Source organism: Pagrus major, chromosome 18 (genome assembly GCF_040436345.1).
Source record: "Pagrus major chromosome 18, Pma_NU_1.0".
Lineage (NCBI taxonomy): Eukaryota > Metazoa > Chordata > Actinopteri > Spariformes > Sparidae > Pagrus > Pagrus major.
Window position 1 is genome coordinate 24,845,175 of NC_133232.1, and position 20,853 is coordinate 24,866,027.

The window sequence follows — 20,853 nt, forward strand, 5'->3', positions numbered from 1 at the left end:
CATGGACATCATCCAGTCTGTCTTGGAGATTACTGGCTGAGCCACCTTCAGATGCTAATTGGACACATTTTCAGTGATTTTCATTTCTGCCAGTTGCACATATCTCCACAATGCAAATCAACTGCTAGGTGTCGACAATAACACATTGCTGGAGTACCCCTTAGATAGTTTACCAGTTGGACTCAGCGAGTGTATCAAATCAAGATTCTGTGATCTGACTAAAAGCGGAAACTCCTGAAATACTTAGCAAAAAAAAGAAAAACACACAAACCCAATTTCAATCATTTAATTAATTGTGATTAGCCAAAAACAGAGGTTTAGACATCACCTTTTTCTAACAATGCCCCTAAAAAAGGTCAGAAGATCGTTAGTACAACTTAAGTGCTCAGTGAAAGAAGCTGATTGTGAAAACTGTTTTTTAAGGCCTTTAACCACCAACATGAAGTTAAACAGTAAGTTCCACATTGTTAATACATTGCATGTTAGCTTATTTATGTAACAATAATCTGACACTATGAAAGACAGCTATTCATACTTTGATTTTTGATATTTCAATTTTACAGGTGGATAGGAAGGAGGGAACCACAACACAAGCTAATATAACAGCCAAACAAATTTTAAACTTGAAAATCAAAGTATAATAACAAATCCTTACACATTATGCAGACAAATATTTGTATCAAGTATTACTACCTTACATTGATTTCTTGGCTTAATGACTGGCACCGTTTCTTAAAGCCACAAGTAGAGCTGACGGGGAAAAAAACCTAGAGCCTAAAAAAGATCTACATATACACACACAAACATGCAGAATGCAACAGTTTTCAAGTTTATGCACATCCCATATAATTTCTTAAAATGTAGAGATAAAAACAACAAAGACATGTTAATATAAGAAACTGCAGGCACATGAAAACAACCATATAAAATAGTATTCAAGTAACGCTGGCACCAGTGGCATAATTGCTGAGTGTAGTGTTGTATCTCCATGAGTGTCAGAGTCAGTCCGACTCCATTTTGAGTACCCGTCTCAAGAATCTGCTACACAGACCCTCATTTTAACATCATCTATATAACCTACGTTTACACATTAATTCATATTATACAGACCCCCTGATTAAGGCAGATGGCTCTTGAAACACACCTGAAACTAAAGAATAAGTGTACAGAGCTACACTGAGTGAGCTTTGTTTTTCATTACCTGAGAAAAAAGAGAATAAACGCAAACATATAAAAACTACCCAATAAGTTTATTATCTACAAGAGTTAATCGATTAAAAACTATTAATACTTTCCTGGCCTTAAATTTGTTATATTGAAAGAGGATATCCCACACATTAACTTATGATATGTCTCAACATAGTGTGAATGACATCTTGTTTCTTACAATCTAAATGGTCCAACTGAGGACTCAAATGGCACATTACAGAAAATTGAATTTATCAGAGGTATAAACATCACTGAAAGTTGATTCTGAACTGAGGGGGGGGACAGAGGGAAAGGTACATCCTTTCAGCTTGAACTCTGGCGGAGGGGCTGAGGAGAGACAATCAGAGCCGAGTGAAGGAGCTGGAGCAGAAACCTGTAAAAAGAACAAAACAAAACAAACAAAAAAAAGGTAAATAAACATGTTGATGAAACAGTGTCAATTACCTAAGTGTGTGAAAAAGACCCAAAATTCTGTCTTAGAAGAACTGTCTTGTTGTTTGTTAAGATAATTTGATTTATACCAGGAGACTCTGATTCCCCTACATTAACAACCTCATGCAAGGGGGGATATTGTATGTTTGTGTGTACCTCAGGCTGGAGGGGGTTCACATGGATGTTCACTGGCTTGTACACCTGTAAGGTAAAAAACAAAAAACAAAAAGGTTAATAAACATAATTTGTCATGTGTTCATAAACCGTGGTTCACAAAGCTGCTCTGTAGCCTATATTTGTTTACATTAACACAAACTGCCACCATTGAAAGTATGCAGACCGAGCTATTAGCATTTCTTAATGGATTTACAGACATTTATTTGCGATGGACATAATGATATTCAGGTTTTGATTTATTGTCCCATTGGGGAAATGTGTTTTCACAGGCAGTCAGAATGACTCTACAACATGTGTGCTTTGTCTTAAAACAGATGCTTGTGGAAACAATGACACAGGTTTCCTTTGCTGTGATACTCGTATTCCTCCTGTTCATATTGTTCATCAAAATTAAAAAATGTAAAAAATTAATTTTTTTTTTATTGTGGAGTGATGTCTCACAGCCTCAGGAAAGAAGTTGCTTTGTAGTCTGGTCCATAACTGCACTAAAATAAAGCTTACGCATCTCACCCTTGTCATCTTTTGTCCAAAGGTGATGAAAGTTCCTAGAAATTGCTGTAATCTAACCATTTGGGAGTACCCCTGTCTCTCAGCTTATTAGACTGTACTCTGAGGCCACCAGCATGGCAACATTAACATTTAATGGATGCAAGAGGGAATTCTGTGTGTTTGTGTGTGTACCTCAGGTTGAAGGGGGTTCACATGGATATTCACTGGGTTGTGCACCTAGAAGGTAAAAACAAAATGCAAGTGTGTCAGTGCTGAAAAAAAGCAAACTCCTGACGAAGCAACTCAGTTTAAAAACTGTTAAATAACACCTACTGATGGTCCAACAGAGGTAGCTGCAGGTTGTCTTGAAGCAGGAGGATTCACTGGCTGATAAGAGTAATTTGGAGCAGGTGCAGCAGAGTAACTTGGGCCTGCAGGTTGATCCTGAGCCTGCGACTGGAACGAGAATTTTGAAGTAAAAATCAAAAACACACATTATAAACTGTAAGTCTGAATGCTCATTTGAAGTACTTACATGGTAATACACAGCAGCAGGTGCTGATTCGTCCCTTTTAGAAGAGCTCTTTTTACAACAGCACTTCCTCACACAGCAACAGCAGACAAACACCGCTAAGACAATCCCACCAATGATAGCAACATAAACATATATGGGAGTAAGTTCTGTAAGAGCAGAAAAAAGAAGAAGGGTTGTCATTAGTTTTGACTCATCAGTCATTGTTTGTTCATACATTTTTCCTTACGTATTAATAAAATGTGTTGTTGCTCACCAGGGTTTACCGTCACTGTCGCAACAAGGGCCAGGTTGCCCTCCAGGTCTGTGAACTCAAAGATGCCAGAGTCTATTATTTCTACAGGATCAATCTCGATGCCATCGCTCAGATTCTCAATTCTCCCACTAAAATTCATTAACGTCCAATCCGTGACCAGGTTACCTTCTTCCATCAGTGTACTTTTCCTAAAATTGTCCTCAGGGGTGAACGTCACAGTCCACGGGTAACCTTCAATTGGATTTTTGATGAAGAGCCGCTCGTTCACGTTTGTATCATAGTGTTTAAAGCTCTCTGTAAGCGATCAAGAGAAGATCGTATAAGAACATTTAATCAAATACACAGCAGTCTAAATGCTCACAAACAGCACCTATCAAATTCCCAACATCACCTTCTACTGTGAGCCTTATCCTAGACAGCAAAGTGTTGTCTTTTTTCCTGAAGTTGTAGTAACCGCTGTCATCTGTAGTGAGGCTGATAATCTCCCAGCCACCAGGCTTCATCTTTCTTCGGCCTCCCTTACTAACCTGAGGGTCGTTGCGATCCCACAGGACCTTTGTCTGATCCGTGTTAAGGGGAGTGAACTCCAGGTATTCAGCCTGGGAAGGAATACTGAAGGTGTGCCTGGCCCCATAAGTGTTTGTGATCTCGGTGGCACAATCTGAAAAAGGAAAAAGAAAAAAAAACCTGAACTTATTATATATTGAAATACTGCACATAGCTACTAGAAATACCTATTTACACAAACATTTCATGATGGAAAAGAGCCATTAAATATGCAGTGCAGTATCATGTTCTCACCCAAAATTTGCAGCGTGATGAGTTTGTTTGTTTTCCCATCAGATGACTCGGAAAACGTTCCAGCATCACTTTCTCTCAAATCTGTTAATGTAACTCCCACTGCAGTGTTGATTTTGATGCGTGGTTCCTTAACCTGAATCGGTGGATAAAATATTTACTCAGTATGAAGTAGATTCTGTATTCATTTAAAACCTGGTTTACTCTGACCTGAACAGAAGCCAGACATTTGTCTTATTCCTGATCTCGCTTTAAATGGATATGAGAGCATACTGGTGATAGTATAAATGATAACACCAGAAGCTGCTCACCTTCCCGTCATCCAACAGTAGCTTCCTCGGTCCCCCATCACTTGGAGTGAAGTACAGCTGTCCACGGAATAAAGGTGGTGTATACCGAAATGGAAATCTTAAACTTTTGCCATAGCACATATCTTTATACTCAACACCAGCAGATGAACCTAGAATCAGAAAGATACAAGTAATGAAGAAACTGATGGAGGGCACATTGAGGAAAGTCACAGACAAAACATCTGAGGACGTGGAAAACATACTGACACCAGAGATAACAGTGGAAATGTGAATGTGAATATACTGATAAATCACATGAAGAATTTTTTTCTGGCTCATCACAAAAGTAATAAATTAAGGCACCGTTAAAAATCACGTAAATCACAGGGGGGACATCATGGGAAAATACAATCTACCCTCCCCGATATATCGCTGTCGACACATCTAAATAATTTCAATAATAACTGATTAGGAGTTTTCCGGTTTGATTCCTTTAAAGGCGCACTATGAAGTTTTGGGGAAGAAATTTTAAGAGAAGAGAATGAAGAAAAAAACATCCTTCATGGTTGATTTTCACGACTGAATCAGTGAAAGAAATAAACTGTCCTCAGAGGGTAACTAACACACCTTCACACTGCTTTACTTTGTTTATATTTATGGGACCCTTCTCAGTAGCCACCTTCGTAGCTTCAAACAGACCTTATTCCCCTCTGAGGACGGCTTGTTTATAATGGAAATACATAAAATAAATATTTCTCAGTTTGTATCATTACCATATTATTATTGTAAACATAACTGTGTGGCATTCAAACTACTTTTCCAAAACAACATAGTGCCCCTTTAAATGCATAAAGAAAACAGCATGGCTATTTAAATGACTAATCAAAAGCACAGGGGAGCTTGAATATTGACATTAAGACAGAAAGCAGCAGGAGTAGTTCTGAAGCGACCACAGTGTGTCTCACCACCACATCAGACACACTCACTGCTCTCTGTCAGCTCACTGCAGCCTGCTGCTGGTATGTTGTCTGTAAATATTTGCTGTTGTCGCTTCATCCATTTTGCTGCTTTGAGAAAAATCTTGTACTACTTTCTTGCGGAGGTGTGGCTGTGGTGGGACCATCTGCCTCTTTATTGGATGTGCATGGATAAAATAATAGATAAGACACAGTCTGAGTTTTAAACTCCTGATTATACGGGTATAAAGCGCTGATTTTGTATTATTCTCTTAAAATATTTAATTTCGATTTTTTTTTTAATTGAAAAAATATCGGTTTTAATGACATCGTTGACATGATTATCACAAAGTGATATGTGCAGCAGAGACCTCGGTTATCTCCTACACAGAAAAAGCTGAAAAACTAAAACATCAAATTGATTAAACCTGGAGCCTGCGGTTGCATTTCTCCTCACCGAATAAGGCGCAGCAGATGGTTACCAACAACAATATCATGTCCTGCAGAGAGAGCAGAGGTTTTCATCATGTTAACACAGTTTCTGTAAACACCGAGCACATCGTTTAAACACAAGAGGTTTTCCACTCACTGCAAAGTAACTTCGTTCAATGTTTCGCTGGAATTTGTGTTTTCGCTCCGGGACAAAAAAAAAAAAAACAAGGTCCACTGGGCAAGGCTTCGTTCTCACGCAGTGTGCGTCATGACTGCACAACATGTGCGCAAACTGCGCATATATGGTGTGCTCAGGGCCCCGTGATTGTGGAGGACCACAAGTGTCACGGAAATAGCAATACAGCATTTAACTAATTGTACAATAAATATAGGCATTAATAAGTTAGTTTGAAAATTAATGTATTAATCTATAAATGAATGGACTAAATTACAAAGTAATTCATTATTTGATATTTTAATGGGCATTAAAAGAGGAATTAACAAATGAAATATTAATCCATCAATTAGTAGTTCAAATTAAAAAGGGATTTACAAAAACAGCATTTAACGGTCATTAAGTACCTCATTTAAAAAGTAATTCATGAATAAATAATGGAATTTAAAAATCTATTTGAAAATGCAGTTTAAAAACAAATAGCTACAGATTATAACGGGTCGATCAACAATGGAAACTGCTTAATACAAACAAATCAATAAATTAGAAAGGCACACAGTAGAGCACAAAACTCTGCCAAGGCCCAACAGTCCCCTTTATCTTCAACTGTGATCACTCATAGATGCCAGCCACATAAATATGCCTTTTTCCTTTTTGGCAGAAATAAAAATAAAAAAAACTTCCATCATTTTGATTGTTATATTGTGTTATTATTATGTAACACCAAAAACAGTATGTGACATCACCTTTTCCAACACTTACAAACAGCCAGAAGACCAATACAAAACAATTTCATAAAAAATAATTCTTATTAAAGATATTCTTAATTAATTCTTCTAACGTTGGAGGTAAACAGTATTTCTCAAGTATGACTCAGAGCAAGAAGCTGATGTGGAAACCGGCGTTTAGCTCCTTTAAGCACCAACATGAAGTTAGACAATTACATAAAACATTCATGTCTACATCATAAATACACTGCATTTTGTACCGCTTGTTTATGTAACAATAATGTAACACTGTGAAAGGAACCTATTCTTACTTTGACTCTTTATACTCAGTGTACATTTTTAATGCAGATACCTCCCTGTGTTTTCAATACTTAATTGCGTGTATGTTTGTTTCTATTATCATGCATAACACATTTTTTTAGGTATCATGGTATGTTCATGCAAAGATTGTGTTTCAAATTTAAAGGTGAGGAATGTGATTCTGCAGAAAGATCGTTGACTGTTTAGTCTCATTCCCAGGTTGCCAAATACCTATTTGGGTTGAATTCAGGCGGAATACCAACCCAAAGCTTTGGTATTGGACTTAAGACTATCCTTCTCCAGAATCAGCTTCCCCATCTTTAATTTGATACGCCAAAGTATATTGCAGACAAATCTTTGTATCAAGTATAACTATTACACATTAATTTCTTCGACTGGCACAGTTTCCTTAAGCCACAAGAAGAGCTTATGAAAAAAAACCCTCAAACTTAAAAAGGATCTGCACACACAAACACACACACACACACATACAGATAACTTAGATACAACTTACAATTTTACAGAGCATAAAACAAATAAAAACATCCATATGATTTCTTAAATTGCAAAGATAAAAACCACACGACATGATGATATAAGAAATGTAGCAGAAGTGCTGAGTGTAACGTTCTTTATCTTCATGAGTGTTGAAGTCAGTCTGACTCCATTTTGAGTGCCCGACCTATAATCTGCTGCACAGACCCTCGGTGTAACATCATTCATAGAAAAGTGAACATTCAGAATTCAACTCTGCACCACAAAAAAATGTTCAATGTGCCCCTTACAGAAAGTTCAATTTATCAGAGGTATAAACATCACTGAAACCTGAGTCTGAACCGAGGGGGGGTGCAGAGGGAAAGGTCACTCCTTTCAGCTCAAACTTTGTATCATGGTCCGAGGTGAGACAATCAGAGCCGAGTGAAGGAGCTGGAGTGGCTCTCTGCCCTCCTGGAGCTGAAACCTGGATGAAAAAACAAAAGACCAAACAAAAACAGTAAAACGAGGTAAATGTGTGTTGATGAAACAGTGTCAGTGAGTTCAGTGAATGAAAAAAGTAAAAAAAAAAAGAAAAGAAAAACCAGTCAGGGACTCTCTCTTTCTTTGTCGCGATAGTTTGATTCATGCCTGGAGACTCTGAGCCCCTACATTAACATTTCATGCATGCGAGAGGGAATTTATGTGTGTTTGTGTGTGTACCTCAGGCTGACGTGGATTCACATGGATATTTACGGGGTTGTTCACCTGCAAGGTAAAAAAAAAAAAGATAAATGCACGCAAGTCAGTGCTGGAGAAAAGGAGGCTGCAGCCTGCTAGATGGTACTTGAAGCCACCAGGATGGCTGCTGTACAGTACCTGACCTGACTCTGTGAGCTGTGTGTCTTGACCACTGCTGCTGCTGAACCCACTGACCATGTTGGCGAGTGGGCCCAATCAGCGGGACAAACCACAATAACCAACTTCCTGTCGTTTTCAAAACATCTGCACGCACCTACTTCTCCCTCCACACAGTATCTTTACTTCACGTCTTTCTCTCCCTGTACCCCTGAGGAAGCACCTCACAGTTTAAAAATCTTTAAATAACACCTACCGACAGTCCAACGGAGGTAGCTGCAAGTTCTCCATAAGCCGGGGGATTCACTGGCTGATAAGAGTAATCTGGAGCAGGTGCAGCAGAGTAACTTGGGCCTGCAGGTTGATCCGGCTCCTGCAATCAGAACGAGAATTTTGAAGTAAAAATCCAAAACACACATTATAAACAGTTGGTCTGAATGCTCATTTGAAGTACTTACGTGGTAATACACAGCATCAGGTGCTGACTGGTCCCTTTTAGAAGAGCTCTTTTTACAACAGCACTTCCTCACACAGCAACAGCAGACAAACAGTGCTAAGACAATCCCACCAATGATAGCAACATAAACGTATGTGGGAGTAAGTTCTGTAAGAGCAGAAGAAGAAGAAGAAGAAGAAGAAGAGGGGTTGTCGTTTGACTCATTAGTCATTGTTCGTTCATACATTTTTCCTTAAGTATGATTAAAATGTGTTGTTGCTCACCGGGGTTTACCGTCACCGTCACAACCTGGGCCAGGTTTCCCTGCGGGTCACTGAACTTAAAGGTTCCAGCATCTGTGCTCTTCACAGGATAAATCTCTATGCCATCATGTATGACCCAAATTCTCCCACTAAAAGACGTTGAGATCTGGTCATCTTTTATGACCACCTTGCCTGCTTTTAGCAACGTTTGGCTTGCCTGTGTTCCATTCGTCGTGAAGGTCACAGTCCATGAGACACCCTCAAAAAATGAATTTTGGATGAGGAGCCGCCCGTTCACGTTAGTATTATAGTGTTTAAAGCTCTCTGTATGTGACAAAGAGAAGATTGCATAAGAACATTTAATCAGATACAAAGCAGCCTAAAAGCTCACAAACAGCATCTATCAAGTTCTAACATCACCTTCTACTGTGAGCCTTATCCTAGACAGCAAAGCGTTGTCTTTTTTCCTGAAGTTGTAGTAGCCACTGTCTGCTGTAGTGAGGCTGATAATCTCCCAGCCACCGGGCTTCATCTCTCCTCTGCCTCCCTTACTAGCCTCCGGGTTGGAGCGATTCCACAGGACCTTTGTCTGATTCGTGTGAAGGGAAGTGAACTCCATGAATTCAGCCCGTCTAGAAACATCAAAGATGTACGTCTTGCCGTAATATTTTTTTAACTGGTAAGAACAATCTGAAAAGCCACATATAAGAAAAAAATAACTGATAACTTATAGGAATACTGCATATAGCTAATATAAATACCTATTTACACGAATGATTCATTTAACCATTAAATATACTGAATAGTGTCATGTTCTCACCCAAAATTTTCACTATGAAGATGGTGTCATTTTTTGTCCTTTCATCCGATGCGGAAAATGTTCCAGAATCACTTTCTTTCAAATCCATTAATAAGAGGCCCTGGCCGGGGAGATATACGAGGCGTGGATCCTTTGCCTGAATTGGTGGACAACACAAACAGGACAAAGTGGATTTAACCTCGTTTGCTTGAACAGAAACCAGACAATTATCATATTCTTCATCTTGCTGGTTTTTAATACCCGTGCCCACCCAGGCCGTTATGATCTCTCCAAAAGACATCCAGGCACTCGTCGTTGCCCCCATTGCCCGCTCGCCAAAAACCCTTGGTTACCTGACCCAAACCCACCCAACCCACTGGGCAGTTGGTGGGTTATGGGTTGACCCGCGCATCATTACTGTTTAGGGATGTTGTAGCAAAACTGCTCACCTCCTTGTTATCCATCAGTAGCTTCCTGGGTCTCCCATCACTCGGAGTAAAGTACAGCTGTCCACGGAATAAAGGTGGTACATATCTAGTCGGAAAACTCAAACGTTTGCCATAGCACAAGTTCTCCACACTGGCAGATGAGCCTCGAATCAGAAACAAGTCATGAAGAAAGTCTGTGGTAGGCAGTGTCCTTTTCTTTGCTGTGGCATCGACAACTGTGGCACAAACAAACTGAATAAGATATGTGTGTACACATAATGTATCTCATTGCACATTTACACAAATCACTGCACAGTGATATCAATATTATTATTATTATCTATTTGAGTACATTTTTGTTCATTATGTTCATCAGCTGATCAAAAGTTTAAGACCACGGCCTTAAAAAGTCAAAATCCGCGCTAAAATCTGTCTGTCATGTCATTTTCTGTCAGACATTCACACTTTTTAAGGCCTGTTTGAGTTTAAATGCAATTTTCAATAAATTGCCTACTCTGTATTTTTTTACTCTTGCTCCTGTTTCTTCTTTTTGCATTTTATTTATTTTGCATATTCTATTTTCTTTGTTGCATGCTCTTTCTTATTTTACTATTTTATTATCTTCTTACACGGGGATTGCAATGGAAATTTCATTGACATGTTAATGTCCAATGACAATAAAGGCAATCTTGAATCTTGAATCTTGAATCTTTATTGCCCTCCTTACAACCTGGTTCACCGCGACATGCGAATACTTGTAATTTCCCCCCGGTCTTAAGGTTTTGTTCAGGAGTGTATGTGCAGCAGAGACCTCGCTTGTGACTAAAACGGCTGAAAAGCAGTAAAGTTAAATCACAAACAGATAAAAACCTGAAGCCCGTGGTTGCATTTCTTCTGCGAAGTTGTGCACTCACCAATTACAGCGCAGGAAGTGGTCAACAACAACAACAGTAACATGTCCTGTAGAGAGAGCAGAGGTTTCTAACATCGTTCCTGTAAACACACAGCGGACAAAACTGAACAATGAGCACACCATTTAAAGACAAGAGGTTTTCCACTCACTGTAAACTGTTTTGCATCTATGTTTCGGTCGAGTTTGTGCGTTTTCGCTCCAGGACATAAAAAGGGTCCACTGGGCGAGGCTTCGTTCACACGCTGTGTGCGTCATAACTGCGCCACATGCGCGCAAACTGCGCATACACGGGGTGAAAGGTGGTGGTCCCCGACACAGGTGAGTGTGTTGAGGCAACAGGATAAATCGTAGCGGGTCATAATATGAGAATAAAATAAACGTTTCTGTTACATGAGATTGTGGTCTTTTTTTATTTTTTACATTGGTTTTATATCTTGATTTCTGGAACCCCTCCTCTCACATTCATTCAGATTCCTTCACTTCAAAGTAAATGGAATAGACATATAAAATATATGGATATAAAATCACAAGTAAAAGTCCTGCACTGAAAATGTCACTTATTTAAGTAGCCTTTTATTAGCTAGATGTACATAAGTCTTAAGCATCTAAAGCAGAAGTATATATATTATATTATATTATATTATATTATATTATATTATATTATATTATATTATATTATATTATACTATATTATATTATTACGCTATATTATTATCAAAGAAGTACCTCAGATTTGTACTTCAGTTCATTTCTCCTGTGAACATGTCAGAGTTATTCTCGGCGCACAGCCCATCAGGGGTACCCCACTTTCTAAATTGCGCTAACAGCGTACTTATTCACGTAAACCGACAAAACTAACGCAACGTGTGACGCATCTCGCGTAGCGGCTGCTGAGAATAGATCCTACCGTCGCCATAAATAACAGAAGGCGGGCAGTGCCCATGCGCACTCTGCAGAGGACGTTGTTATCCTCTTATCTCCATCCACATAAACATTTCTAAACATCCAGCGGTGGATTAATTCTTCACACATCCTGCAGGTGAGTTCAGAGGAGATGCTTCTCAGACTGTCTGATCGTTTGGACCTTGTCACCGACTGACGGCCTGATGGCCTCTCTGTCGCTGTGAATGTTGGTCATCGAGGCTGGGAAACATGTTGGACACCTGAGTGGACATGACTTCATACAGCAGACAGGGCGTCACGGATCAGGCGGTGACAATATAGATTATTTGTTGGATGTACGTGTGTATCCCTCTGCAGAAACATCATCACAGTTGTCTTCGAGCTCCTCCTTGTGTGGCTTGTTGATCGATGATCATGTCCCGCTGAGGAGGGTGGGCATGCGTGTCAGCCCCGTGTGCATCATTGTAGATTAAACGATCTCGTCTGTCTTCGCAGGAGAAGATGTCCTCCTCTGTCCTGCTCACCGCGCTTTTCACCCTGCCTCTTGCTGTGGGTGAGTGCAAGGATGTCATTTTGACACCACTTTGAACAAGACTCCCTTTGGTTTTCATTCTTATACACAATAATGGCTTCAATAATTAATAATGAATCATTTTCTAATGTGTTCTGTGTCTGTTATCAACCACTCTTATAGTCTATCCCTTTGACAGGTGTTTGTCCTAAATATGTAGCTATCAATGTTGATAAACTATCAACTTATTGACTTCTCTGTTTTTGATGAGACTTGATATATAATTTTAATAAGGCGTTAAAGGGGCGCTGTGTCATTTTGGAGAAGAAATTCAAACTCAGAATATTAATATTTACAATATTAATGAGGTAATAATACAAACTGAGAAAATGTATCTTTTCTGTAACTGAATAACCAAGCTGGTCTCAGAGGAAAATAAGGTCACAAGAACACTGTTTGAGGACAGAAAGGTGGCAGGGTCCGCCAAATATAAACAAAGTAAAACAGTATTAAACTCAGTTGTCCTTTAAGGTCAGTTTGTTTATTCAGTTTATTCAGCAATGAAAACAAAAAGAGTTTGTTTATTTAGTTTGTCTAGGCATTAAAAAGAACAGTCCATGAAGCTCTTTCTCTTCTGATTCAAACGTCTTCCCCAAAACTACAGAATGCACCTTTAATAGGGTCGCATATTTCTCATTCTCTAATCGACAGCCAACGCTAGTAAGTCCTGTGTAGTTACACATGGAAATGCTATTATAGAAGTCAATAATAAATGTTTTTCAACATAATCTCCCAAATCCACAGTTGTCGATGTTAATAAAAGATGGCCGAGAGGTCAAAACGTCTATTTGAGGGTCAGGGGGAAAAAAGTGGCACTCCAGATTTGTGAGCCTGTTGACTGTTAATGAAATTCACTCAAAAGATTAACGCATGAGCTGATTCTTTTGCTGTTTTTGATAGCTGGAGCACTGCAGACGTCGCTGTATAGTAGTAGAGTAGAAGTTCAGTGCGTAATTGTGCCGAATTAACAAACAAAAAGGTAGAAAAGGCCACTAATGAAGGCTAAGGAATTAAAATCATAACAAACATTGAGATTATGAAGCAAGAAAGAAAATTTAAAAATTGTAGAACATGAATATTGCGAGGATTGAGAGGTGAAATTACAAGAAACATAAAAGTACGTATCAACGTTTTCTTTTAAACGAGTGTGTTAAAATGGGCTCAGAGAGCATAGGCCGGGTCAGCCCCTGTCCCCAGCTGAGACCTGGGAATAACAAGCAGAGCCCTGACAACCAAGCTAAGGGGACGGACAGGTACACAAGGGCTCAGTTAATGCACAGTGTGATTCATAGCAAGTTGTAATATACAGGTAGCTGATAATTGCCTCTTTTTTTAAGTTTAAAGGCTCAGATGCAGTGAGCAAAGATGGACAATTTGATATTCCACCGCTCAATTATATTTGTTGAGTTGCTGAAAATTACAAAAGTGAGCAGTCCCATTCTTCTTCTTCTTCTTCTTCTTCTTCTTTGGTGGATCACAGACCAACTTTAACAGACCAGGTGCACACAGCCATCCACTGAATCTGAGTGTGTAAATGCTGCGCTTGTTAAATCGATGAAAGCAATTTGGCTCCATATTATAGGCTAGAATTTCAACAATACCAATAAATGGCCAATAATGTAATTTTTTTTATTATTTAGTGTTTATTAGTACGGCGGTAAAAATCTGATTTCTGTATCAGTCGGAATCAGTGGAAGGAGCTCTGACTGATAGCAGAGAAAAGTGCATCAAAGTGGTATGTGCATTGAGAATAAAAGTGGTACAAGAGCAGAACCTTGGGGGACGCCACACTTCAACAGAACTACAGAAGATTATGATTCTGCTGCTACGAGAGAATGTTAAAGTCTGCTCAAGTTTCTAGGAGAACAATGTGATCAACAATATATCAAACTCCATGCTTAAATCTAATAGAGAAGCCAGAAGACGGTCATTGTTGGCCTTACTTGGTGCTATAGAGTGCTCTTATACCTGACTGAAAACAATTAAATGATTTGAGACTGTATGAGCAAAGTGCTACCATAATTTCCTCAGTGATATTTTAAATGAGTTATAAGCATCGTGCTCAAGAAGATTAATAATAATCGTGTTAATTCTGTTTTCTCCGCAGGTTGGGTCGTACTCGGTGAGTCATATGCCTCATTTTATCACATAATCTTCACCTACGAAACGTGTTATCCGAGGTCGCTAATTTTCTTTTTCCACTTCGACAGGTGAAAGAGAGGAAGCCCAGATGGTGTGTGCCGGGAAGGAATTTCGTCTGCCTGTGTACTCCACATCCAGAATGGTGTTTTTTACACCAGACTCTGACGGACCGAGGCGTGTCCTGCTGGACAAAACCGTAGTGAGTGGAAGTGTGTCCCTGCTTGTCTTTTACTTTGTTGCGTGTCCAGATTTCTAAAACCTGTTTACTGTACGACTGCAGGTAAGGGAGCCACGGTTTAAGTGGACCAGAGACAAGATGTTAGTCCTGAAAGAAGTGACTCATGCTGATCAGGGACTTTATGCCATCAAACTGTCATCTGGATTCACCTACGAGACTGTTCATCTGACTGTGTCAGGTATGAAAGTTTCCTCTCTGTGAAATCCATCCTTATTTTCTTTTTACACAATCATCCGCTGCCTCTTTTACTGTCTTGGAATTAAAGGTGCAATATATAAGAATTTGAGATGAACACATTAAAAAATTGACTAAATTAGCTTTTTCTTGTTTTTCTTTTAAAATATATTGTTTTGGATTAATTATTCAGACCTTTAACAATTATTTACATGAATACAGCTGATTTAGACGGGAAGTGTCTCACACTGCTTTTTTGTAAGTGGTTACAAGCCAAAAGAATTTGTGAACCCTATTTTAATCTTAAACAATGCCTTCTATATTTTAAGCCTGTCATATGCTTTTTATGCAAAGTTTTAATCTGAAAAGTCTTTGATAACAACACCTGTTAATGTAGTGGATTAAAAAGTACCCTCTGAAATATAGTAACTTAATGGGGCTCTGTGGAACCTGTGTTGTGCTGGAAGCTGGTCGTTGGTTTATATTAGCGGACTCTGTTTCTAAACTAGCGTTAGCTACTGTTGCTCACTGTTAGTGGAGCCACTGAGACGAAAATCTGACTCCTTCACAAAGAAATCCACAGTCCAGCAGCATTAAACAACTGAAACAAATCGACCACAGGCTTGTAACGCCACATTTTTCACGTCATGTTACAATCTGCTCACATATGGCCAATAAAAAAGTGATTAATATGTGTAAATTGCTACAAGTTGTTACAGAGAGACCCTTCAATGTAAAAAGTAGCATAAGATTGAAACACTCGCCTGAAAATTGAACTTAAGTACAGTATTTGGGTAAATGTACCTTCCATTACTGATGATCTCTCTGATCCCTCACTCCTTCGTCTTGCTCCAGAATGCATTAAGTCCTACCACAGAAACTACGGGGAGAACTTTGAGCACAACATCCCTGAAAATGGCTCCCTACTGGAGTTTTCTCCTCGCGGAGCTCCACCTGAGGCCATGCCAGTTGTGCTCTGGAACCGGACGGATCCCGAGACCAGCAATGCCGGCCGGGGGCGGCTGCTGCGTGGCGGGAAGGTCTGGGTGGCTGAGAGAGTGACGCAGGCCGACCAAGGCAATTACACTGTGAGAGACAGCACGGGGAAGGTGGTGTCCCGCAGCACCCTCACTGTTCGCGGTGAGCAGAGACAGAAGATGAGAGTTTTAACAAGCTGACCGATGAATTTCTTTAGGATCCTGTCAACTGTAACATTTATGTTTTATCTTTCCCTTTCCATCTGACACCCTCTCATACATTTCATCCTGCTCCTCTCTCTGTGTTCATGATCCTGTGTCCAGGACATTCCTTCAATGTCACCCGCTTCACCAAGGAGTCTCTAAACCTGCCCCTCTTTCTTCCTATCCCTCATGCCCACCTCATTTTTACCCCCAGCCGATACCCTGACGAATCCTCCCTGGGCCCTTTTGACCCCAAGCCCCCTCGTGGCCCCGTGCAGCTGATCCGCGAGGGCCAGGTAACGGACCATGACATGCGCTACAGGGGCCTCATCTCCCTGGGCAGGAACGGCACCATCAATGAGGTCGTCATAGCCAGGCTGACCTCAAGGCACGATGGAGTGTATGAAATCAGAGATGGGAATGGCAACCTGGTGTCCTCCACCTTTTTGCATGTGCTCGGTGAGCAGCATGTCTTTAAATGTTTGTTTTTTTTGTAACTGAATTCTTTGCTTCCTCATAGTCGCCCCTCACTCTGATATCCATCCCCTCTCTGTGTCTGCTCTCTCCAGAAAAAGGAGGCAGATGGCGAGCACTTCTCAAGTCCATCACTGTCCCTTCTGGCATGTTCGTGTCACTGGCCGGTTTCATCCTGTTCATGAAGCGATACCCAAACTGCAGCCTGTCGCAGATCATCGCCGGCCTCAGAGCAAACCGCACCCCACAGGCCAACCCTCCGAGGGTCAACATCCAGGTGAGGAAATCAGGAGAATCAATTAGGTTTAGTAGTCATATGAGAGTTTTTTTTACTTTTTTTATCTTACGTTACATATTTTGATGTCAGAAGCTTAAACAGTGCAGCACTATTTCTACAATTTCACATTTTAACATGCCAGATTTTATTAAGAAGGATAAGAGTTTTTTGTTTTTTTTAAACCTCGTTGTTAATATTATGAACACACATGCTAACACAGGATCCATACACATATAATTATAGAGAGAGTAATTTTATTTTCATTATTCATGCAGTTTCCAGCTGCTTTCACATTTTCCTGGTTATAAATACGTAAAAAAAAATCTAAGAAACCAAATACAAGAGCACGCAAACATAAATACATGAGTTAAAATGAAAAAATGAAATGAAATGGCGGTGGCAGGTGGTGGGAGAAGAAGTAGTGTTTGTTACATAATGTACTGCAGGTGGGTCGTGTAACAGAGTTTGGAAGAGATAAATAACAATAGCACCAACATGGCCACTACAACACATCGCTACACTCTTAACTCTTTATACATAGAGGCTTTTTGGAGCTTTACTGTGTTTTAATCCATCTAGTAACACCATGGGAGGATTTGTAACTAGTAAATTCTTGATTCTTGGTCTTTTGGTCTTCAAGTCTTCAAGCGATACTTTATGATCACTGTATCACGACGGAAATGTATTCTTCACTTCAACGCCAACACAAAAGCGACATAGAGCCTAGAGCATGAACCACATGCAGGAATAAATGCGCCTAAATGTGAATCAAGTCATTTGTGGCTTTTTTTTCTTTTGTGGCAGTTTTTAGGGTAATGAAAACAGACCTACAACTTAAAGCTGGAGTATGGAACAGTCTTGTATATTCAGGCCATTGCCAAAGAAGTTCACGCATCGCTGATTAAGCCTATATCCTCGGGATAAATCTCTCTGTATTTTAAATGTTGTGTCTGTGGAGACACGCTGCACTGGAACGCCTGTAGCTGCATCTTTCGTTGAAGTTGCCAGGCAACTGTGTAGGGCTTATGGCAGAAACCTGACAGCCACAAGGGGGAGACAAAGGGTCCATACTGCAGCTTTAAACATACAGACAGGTGACAAATGAAGAAATGGCCTTGGATAAATGAGTACAGAAAGCAGCAAATGCAGGTGCCTCCATATAGGACACAAGGGAGGTCACTGAATTAAAGCTCCACACAGTCGGAGAATCTGTGGCAAAGAAGAAGCTCTTCTCAAACCTCCTGGTAGCTCTGCTCCGCACTAAGTCACTTTGGTTGACTCAAAATGCCGACTGTAAATACAAAAACAACTTATTAAGAATGTATAAAACATTACTTGAATCATGAAGTAATAATGATCCACATCGCCATACAGAAACATGCAGAAGTACAGATTTCTACACATTTGCATGACTTTTACATATGTCTGACTTGTAAAGCATATTAGAATAATGAGAATTTGAATGTGTTCAAACAATTCTCTCTTTATTCTTTTCCTCCGTTGTTTATTAGTTTTCACGTTTGAAAAACATTATATAAATAAAAGTACAGGAAAAAAATGCACCTTTTTAATCATAGAAGTAGGTTGTCAGTTTGATTCTTGGAAATGATTTGCTTAAACAGCTTGGGTGAAAACTTTTTAATGAATTAAGAGTATTTTTGGGCTTAGCAGCAGTCATAACTAATGAATCGGCGAATTATTCTTATTCATTAGTCTTCATTTTATTATTGTAGTCTTGAGCCTTGAAGTCTGACACCCTTGCAGGCTTTTTGTGAAGACAGTGGACACATTACACTACGTCAGACTGAGTCCAGAGGGTTGACTTTTGGTTTTTCTTAATCTTACACCCATCTCTAGGTCATGTGATGGTGTAATTGCACAGTTCAGGTTTCACACCCAGCATAAAAGCTTAAAAAATGAAAGCATGTGAGTTTGTTTCACTATAATAATGTATGAAATCAGCTCTCAGGTCCAAAGAAGAATGTTGTTCTTCAGCAAAAGGAAGTAAAATAAAGAAATCTGAAGGATTCATAAATGAGGCCACCAGTTTTTGTTTTTCTCTATGACTGTGTTACCAAACCAAGTATGTGTGTGTGTGTGTTTGTGTGTGTGTGTTTATGGGTTGCAGGATTACAGCCAGCCGAGCCCTCAGCCCTCAGGCTTCTACGGTCACTCTCAGCAGCCTGGAACACCAAGAAAATGGACCCCAAGAGCCAGTCCTACTCACAGTGTAAGGCTGATTAAATGATTTAAATGAATCCGTAGGTTTTGTGTCTTTGTTTAAAAATGTTAAATAGCACTGAATGATTTGTGCTTGTGTGCTGCCGTTTGTCTTTCCAGGGTTACAGTCCGGTTAGGATAGGATCTCCCAGAGCTCAGAACCAGGAGGCACACAGATCGGCAACTGGGAGCTCTCCTCGTCATAATTCAACTCCTGAGGTGATGCTACGCTCAAGTTGTGAGTATTTACATGTGACAGACTAAAAGATTATCTAAACATCTTCATTCCTTCCTAGCGGGGAGCAACTAATGAGGAAGAGAGGAGGATTTCCTTTTCGGTGCCTGGGGTCTCAGACTGCCTCCACTCCTCCGAGGACTGCGTTCAGTTCCAGATCAAGAAAGATGGAGACAGAGAAAGACGGAGCGAATCGCAGCAATACTTTTCCACGCTGCCACTAGACACGGACACCTCTGAATCCTGTAGTGTTTACACGTCGGAGAAACTGAACTTCTAATAAAACAGAGAATCGGAGCTGAAGTGAGGAAGGAAGATGCATGGAGAAACGAAAAGTACAAGAAGAAAGAAAGCCCTCACCTGTGCCTTTTGCATCTTTAGCCTAGTTTTAATGGTTCAGTATCAATATTGCATGTCATTTTTCAAGTAATTTTTCGGAAGCGTTAGTTGAGCTTTAGTCTTCCTGTCTCATGTTAAGTATTTCTTGACACTGTTGGTGGTGCGTCTGAAATCTCCTGCTGTTACCTACCTCCAGACCCTCAGGACCAATATGATCTGCACTGGATTTGCTGAGTGATGGTATGTTTGTGAGAGAAATGTGATCTCTAGGGCTACTTAGAAGTTAGAATTGTGATACAAAAGTTTGCAAAAGGGAATTCTTAAGTACTGTACAGATTATATAGAGTTAGTCGACCTGTTTTTCTCCGTCCATCATGTTAACCATTCCTGACTGCAACAACGTTTAATCTTCACTTTTTTAATTCCCTTTTCTGCAGTTCAACAATTTTTGCAATGATATAGTGTATCTACCCTTGAGGTAACTGTAGTAATAGTTGTGTAAAACATAATATATTCCACCAAATATTGCAATAGCCTATTAATCTGTGGACCTTGTGTACAGGATAATATCTCACCACCAAATCTTTCTAGTGCCAGAAGAGGATGGACTGCTGCTTGTGATATTTTTGGATTATCAAAATGTCTTCTCTCAAACTAAAATAAAATGTAGGTCTATATTTAACACACACACTTGAGATGATTTTCTCCAATGTACTAAATGTTTGGACATAACAATGGATTATTTTGATCATCGATTTATCTCATTTTTGTTTTTATCTCTTTATCTCTGTTTGTATATAAAATGTCAGGAAAAAAGTGACAAAAGGTGCAATGAAGTTCCCAAAGGTCACGGTAAAATGGTAAATTTGCTTATGTGTTAAACTTTGTTCTAAGTTTAACTGAGGAAACTACTCACATTTGTGTGGACCTTATCTCATAATCATGACTTTTCTTTTACTCATTATTTAGACTTTTTTTTAATCACATAATTATGATTTTCGACTAATTATTTAGGCATTCTATCTCATAAATATGACAATGAGAATAATTACACTTGCTTTTTATCAAAACTTGGTTTGGGAATGGGATGCGTAACGGGCACCAATGTGGGAATGGGCTTTCATACCATTAGGGAAGCTGTGTAAAGACAATTT

At 39.6% G+C, this 20,853-nt stretch overlaps 3 protein-coding genes across 3 annotated transcripts; 1 reads left to right on the top strand and 2 right to left on the bottom strand.

Moving 5' to 3' along the window:
• Positions 1-278: 278 nt before the first annotated feature.
• Positions 279-5,806, bottom strand: LOC141013605 (uncharacterized). The gene is made up of 11 exons (XM_073487384.1): positions 5,729-5,806; positions 5,597-5,639; positions 4,205-4,353; positions 3,897-4,029; positions 3,487-3,756; positions 3,096-3,389; positions 2,843-2,988; positions 2,641-2,763; positions 2,500-2,544; positions 1,798-1,842; positions 279-1,582 (listed from the first exon to the last, which is right to left on the bottom strand). The coding sequence occupies exons 2-11, from the start codon at positions 5,634-5,636 to the stop codon at positions 1,424-1,426; spliced, it is 1,404 nt and encodes a 467-aa protein (XP_073343485.1). The 5' UTR covers positions 5,637-5,639; positions 5,729-5,806; the 3' UTR covers positions 279-1,423.
• Positions 5,807-6,251: 445 nt separating this feature from the next.
• LOC141013604 (uncharacterized) lies at positions 6,252-11,135 on the bottom strand. Its single transcript, XM_073487383.1, has 10 exons — positions 11,095-11,135; positions 10,947-10,992; positions 10,054-10,268; positions 9,626-9,761; positions 9,226-9,495; positions 8,827-9,129; positions 8,565-8,710; positions 8,363-8,479; positions 7,972-8,016; positions 6,252-7,735 (listed from the first exon to the last, which is right to left on the bottom strand). Exons 2-10 carry the CDS (start codon positions 10,987-10,989, stop codon positions 7,556-7,558), a joined length of 1,455 nt encoding a protein of 484 aa, XP_073343484.1. The 5' UTR covers positions 10,990-10,992; positions 11,095-11,135; the 3' UTR covers positions 6,252-7,555.
• Positions 11,136-12,100: 965 nt separating this feature from the next.
• On the top strand, positions 12,101-20,385 carry LOC141013699 (uncharacterized). Its single transcript, XM_073487523.1, has 11 exons — positions 12,101-12,183; positions 12,344-12,401; positions 14,527-14,541; positions 14,630-14,760; positions 14,842-14,977; positions 15,829-16,113; positions 16,275-16,613; positions 16,724-16,905; positions 19,034-19,135; positions 19,246-19,344; positions 19,422-20,385. Exons 2-11 carry the CDS (start codon positions 12,350-12,352, stop codon positions 19,638-19,640), a joined length of 1,560 nt encoding a protein of 519 aa, XP_073343624.1. The 5' UTR covers positions 12,101-12,183; positions 12,344-12,349; the 3' UTR covers positions 19,641-20,385.
• The last annotated feature ends 468 nt before the right edge of the window (positions 20,386-20,853 follow it).

Bases quoted from the DNA above. Each gene is read 5' to 3' on its own strand.
- LOC141013605 (XM_073487384.1), bottom strand. From the start codon at position 5,636: ATGATATTGTTGTTGGTAACCATCTGCTGCGCCTTATTCG. The intron at 3,757-3,896 runs GTGAGAACATGA...TTCCTTTTTCAG, and splicing joins CATCACGCTGCAAATTTTGG to ATTGTGCCACCGAGATCACA. The intron at 3,390-3,486 runs GTGATGTTGGGA...GATCGCTTACAG, and splicing joins GATAAGGCTCACAGTAGAAG to AGAGCTTTAAACACTATGAT.
- LOC141013604 (XM_073487383.1), bottom strand. From the start codon at position 10,989: ATGTTACTGTTGTTGTTGTTGACCACTTCCTGCGCTGTAATTG. The intron at 10,269-10,946 runs GTGAGTGCACAA...TTTGTGCCACAG, and splicing joins CACTTCCTGCGCTGTAATTG to TTGTCGATGCCACAGCAAAG. The intron at 8,711-8,826 runs GTGAGCAACAAC...CTGCTCTTACAG, and splicing joins GACGGTGACGGTAAACCCCG to AACTTACTCCCACATACGTT.
- LOC141013699 (XM_073487523.1), top strand. From the start codon at position 12,350: ATGTCCTCCTCTGTCCTGCTCACCGCGCTTTTCACCCTGCCTCTTGCT. The intron at 16,614-16,723 runs GTGAGCAGCATG...TGCTCTCTCCAG, and splicing joins CACCTTTTTGCATGTGCTCG to AAAAAGGAGGCAGATGGCGA. The intron at 16,906-19,033 runs GTGAGGAAATCA...TATGGGTTGCAG, and splicing joins CTCCGAGGGTCAACATCCAG to GATTACAGCCAGCCGAGCCC.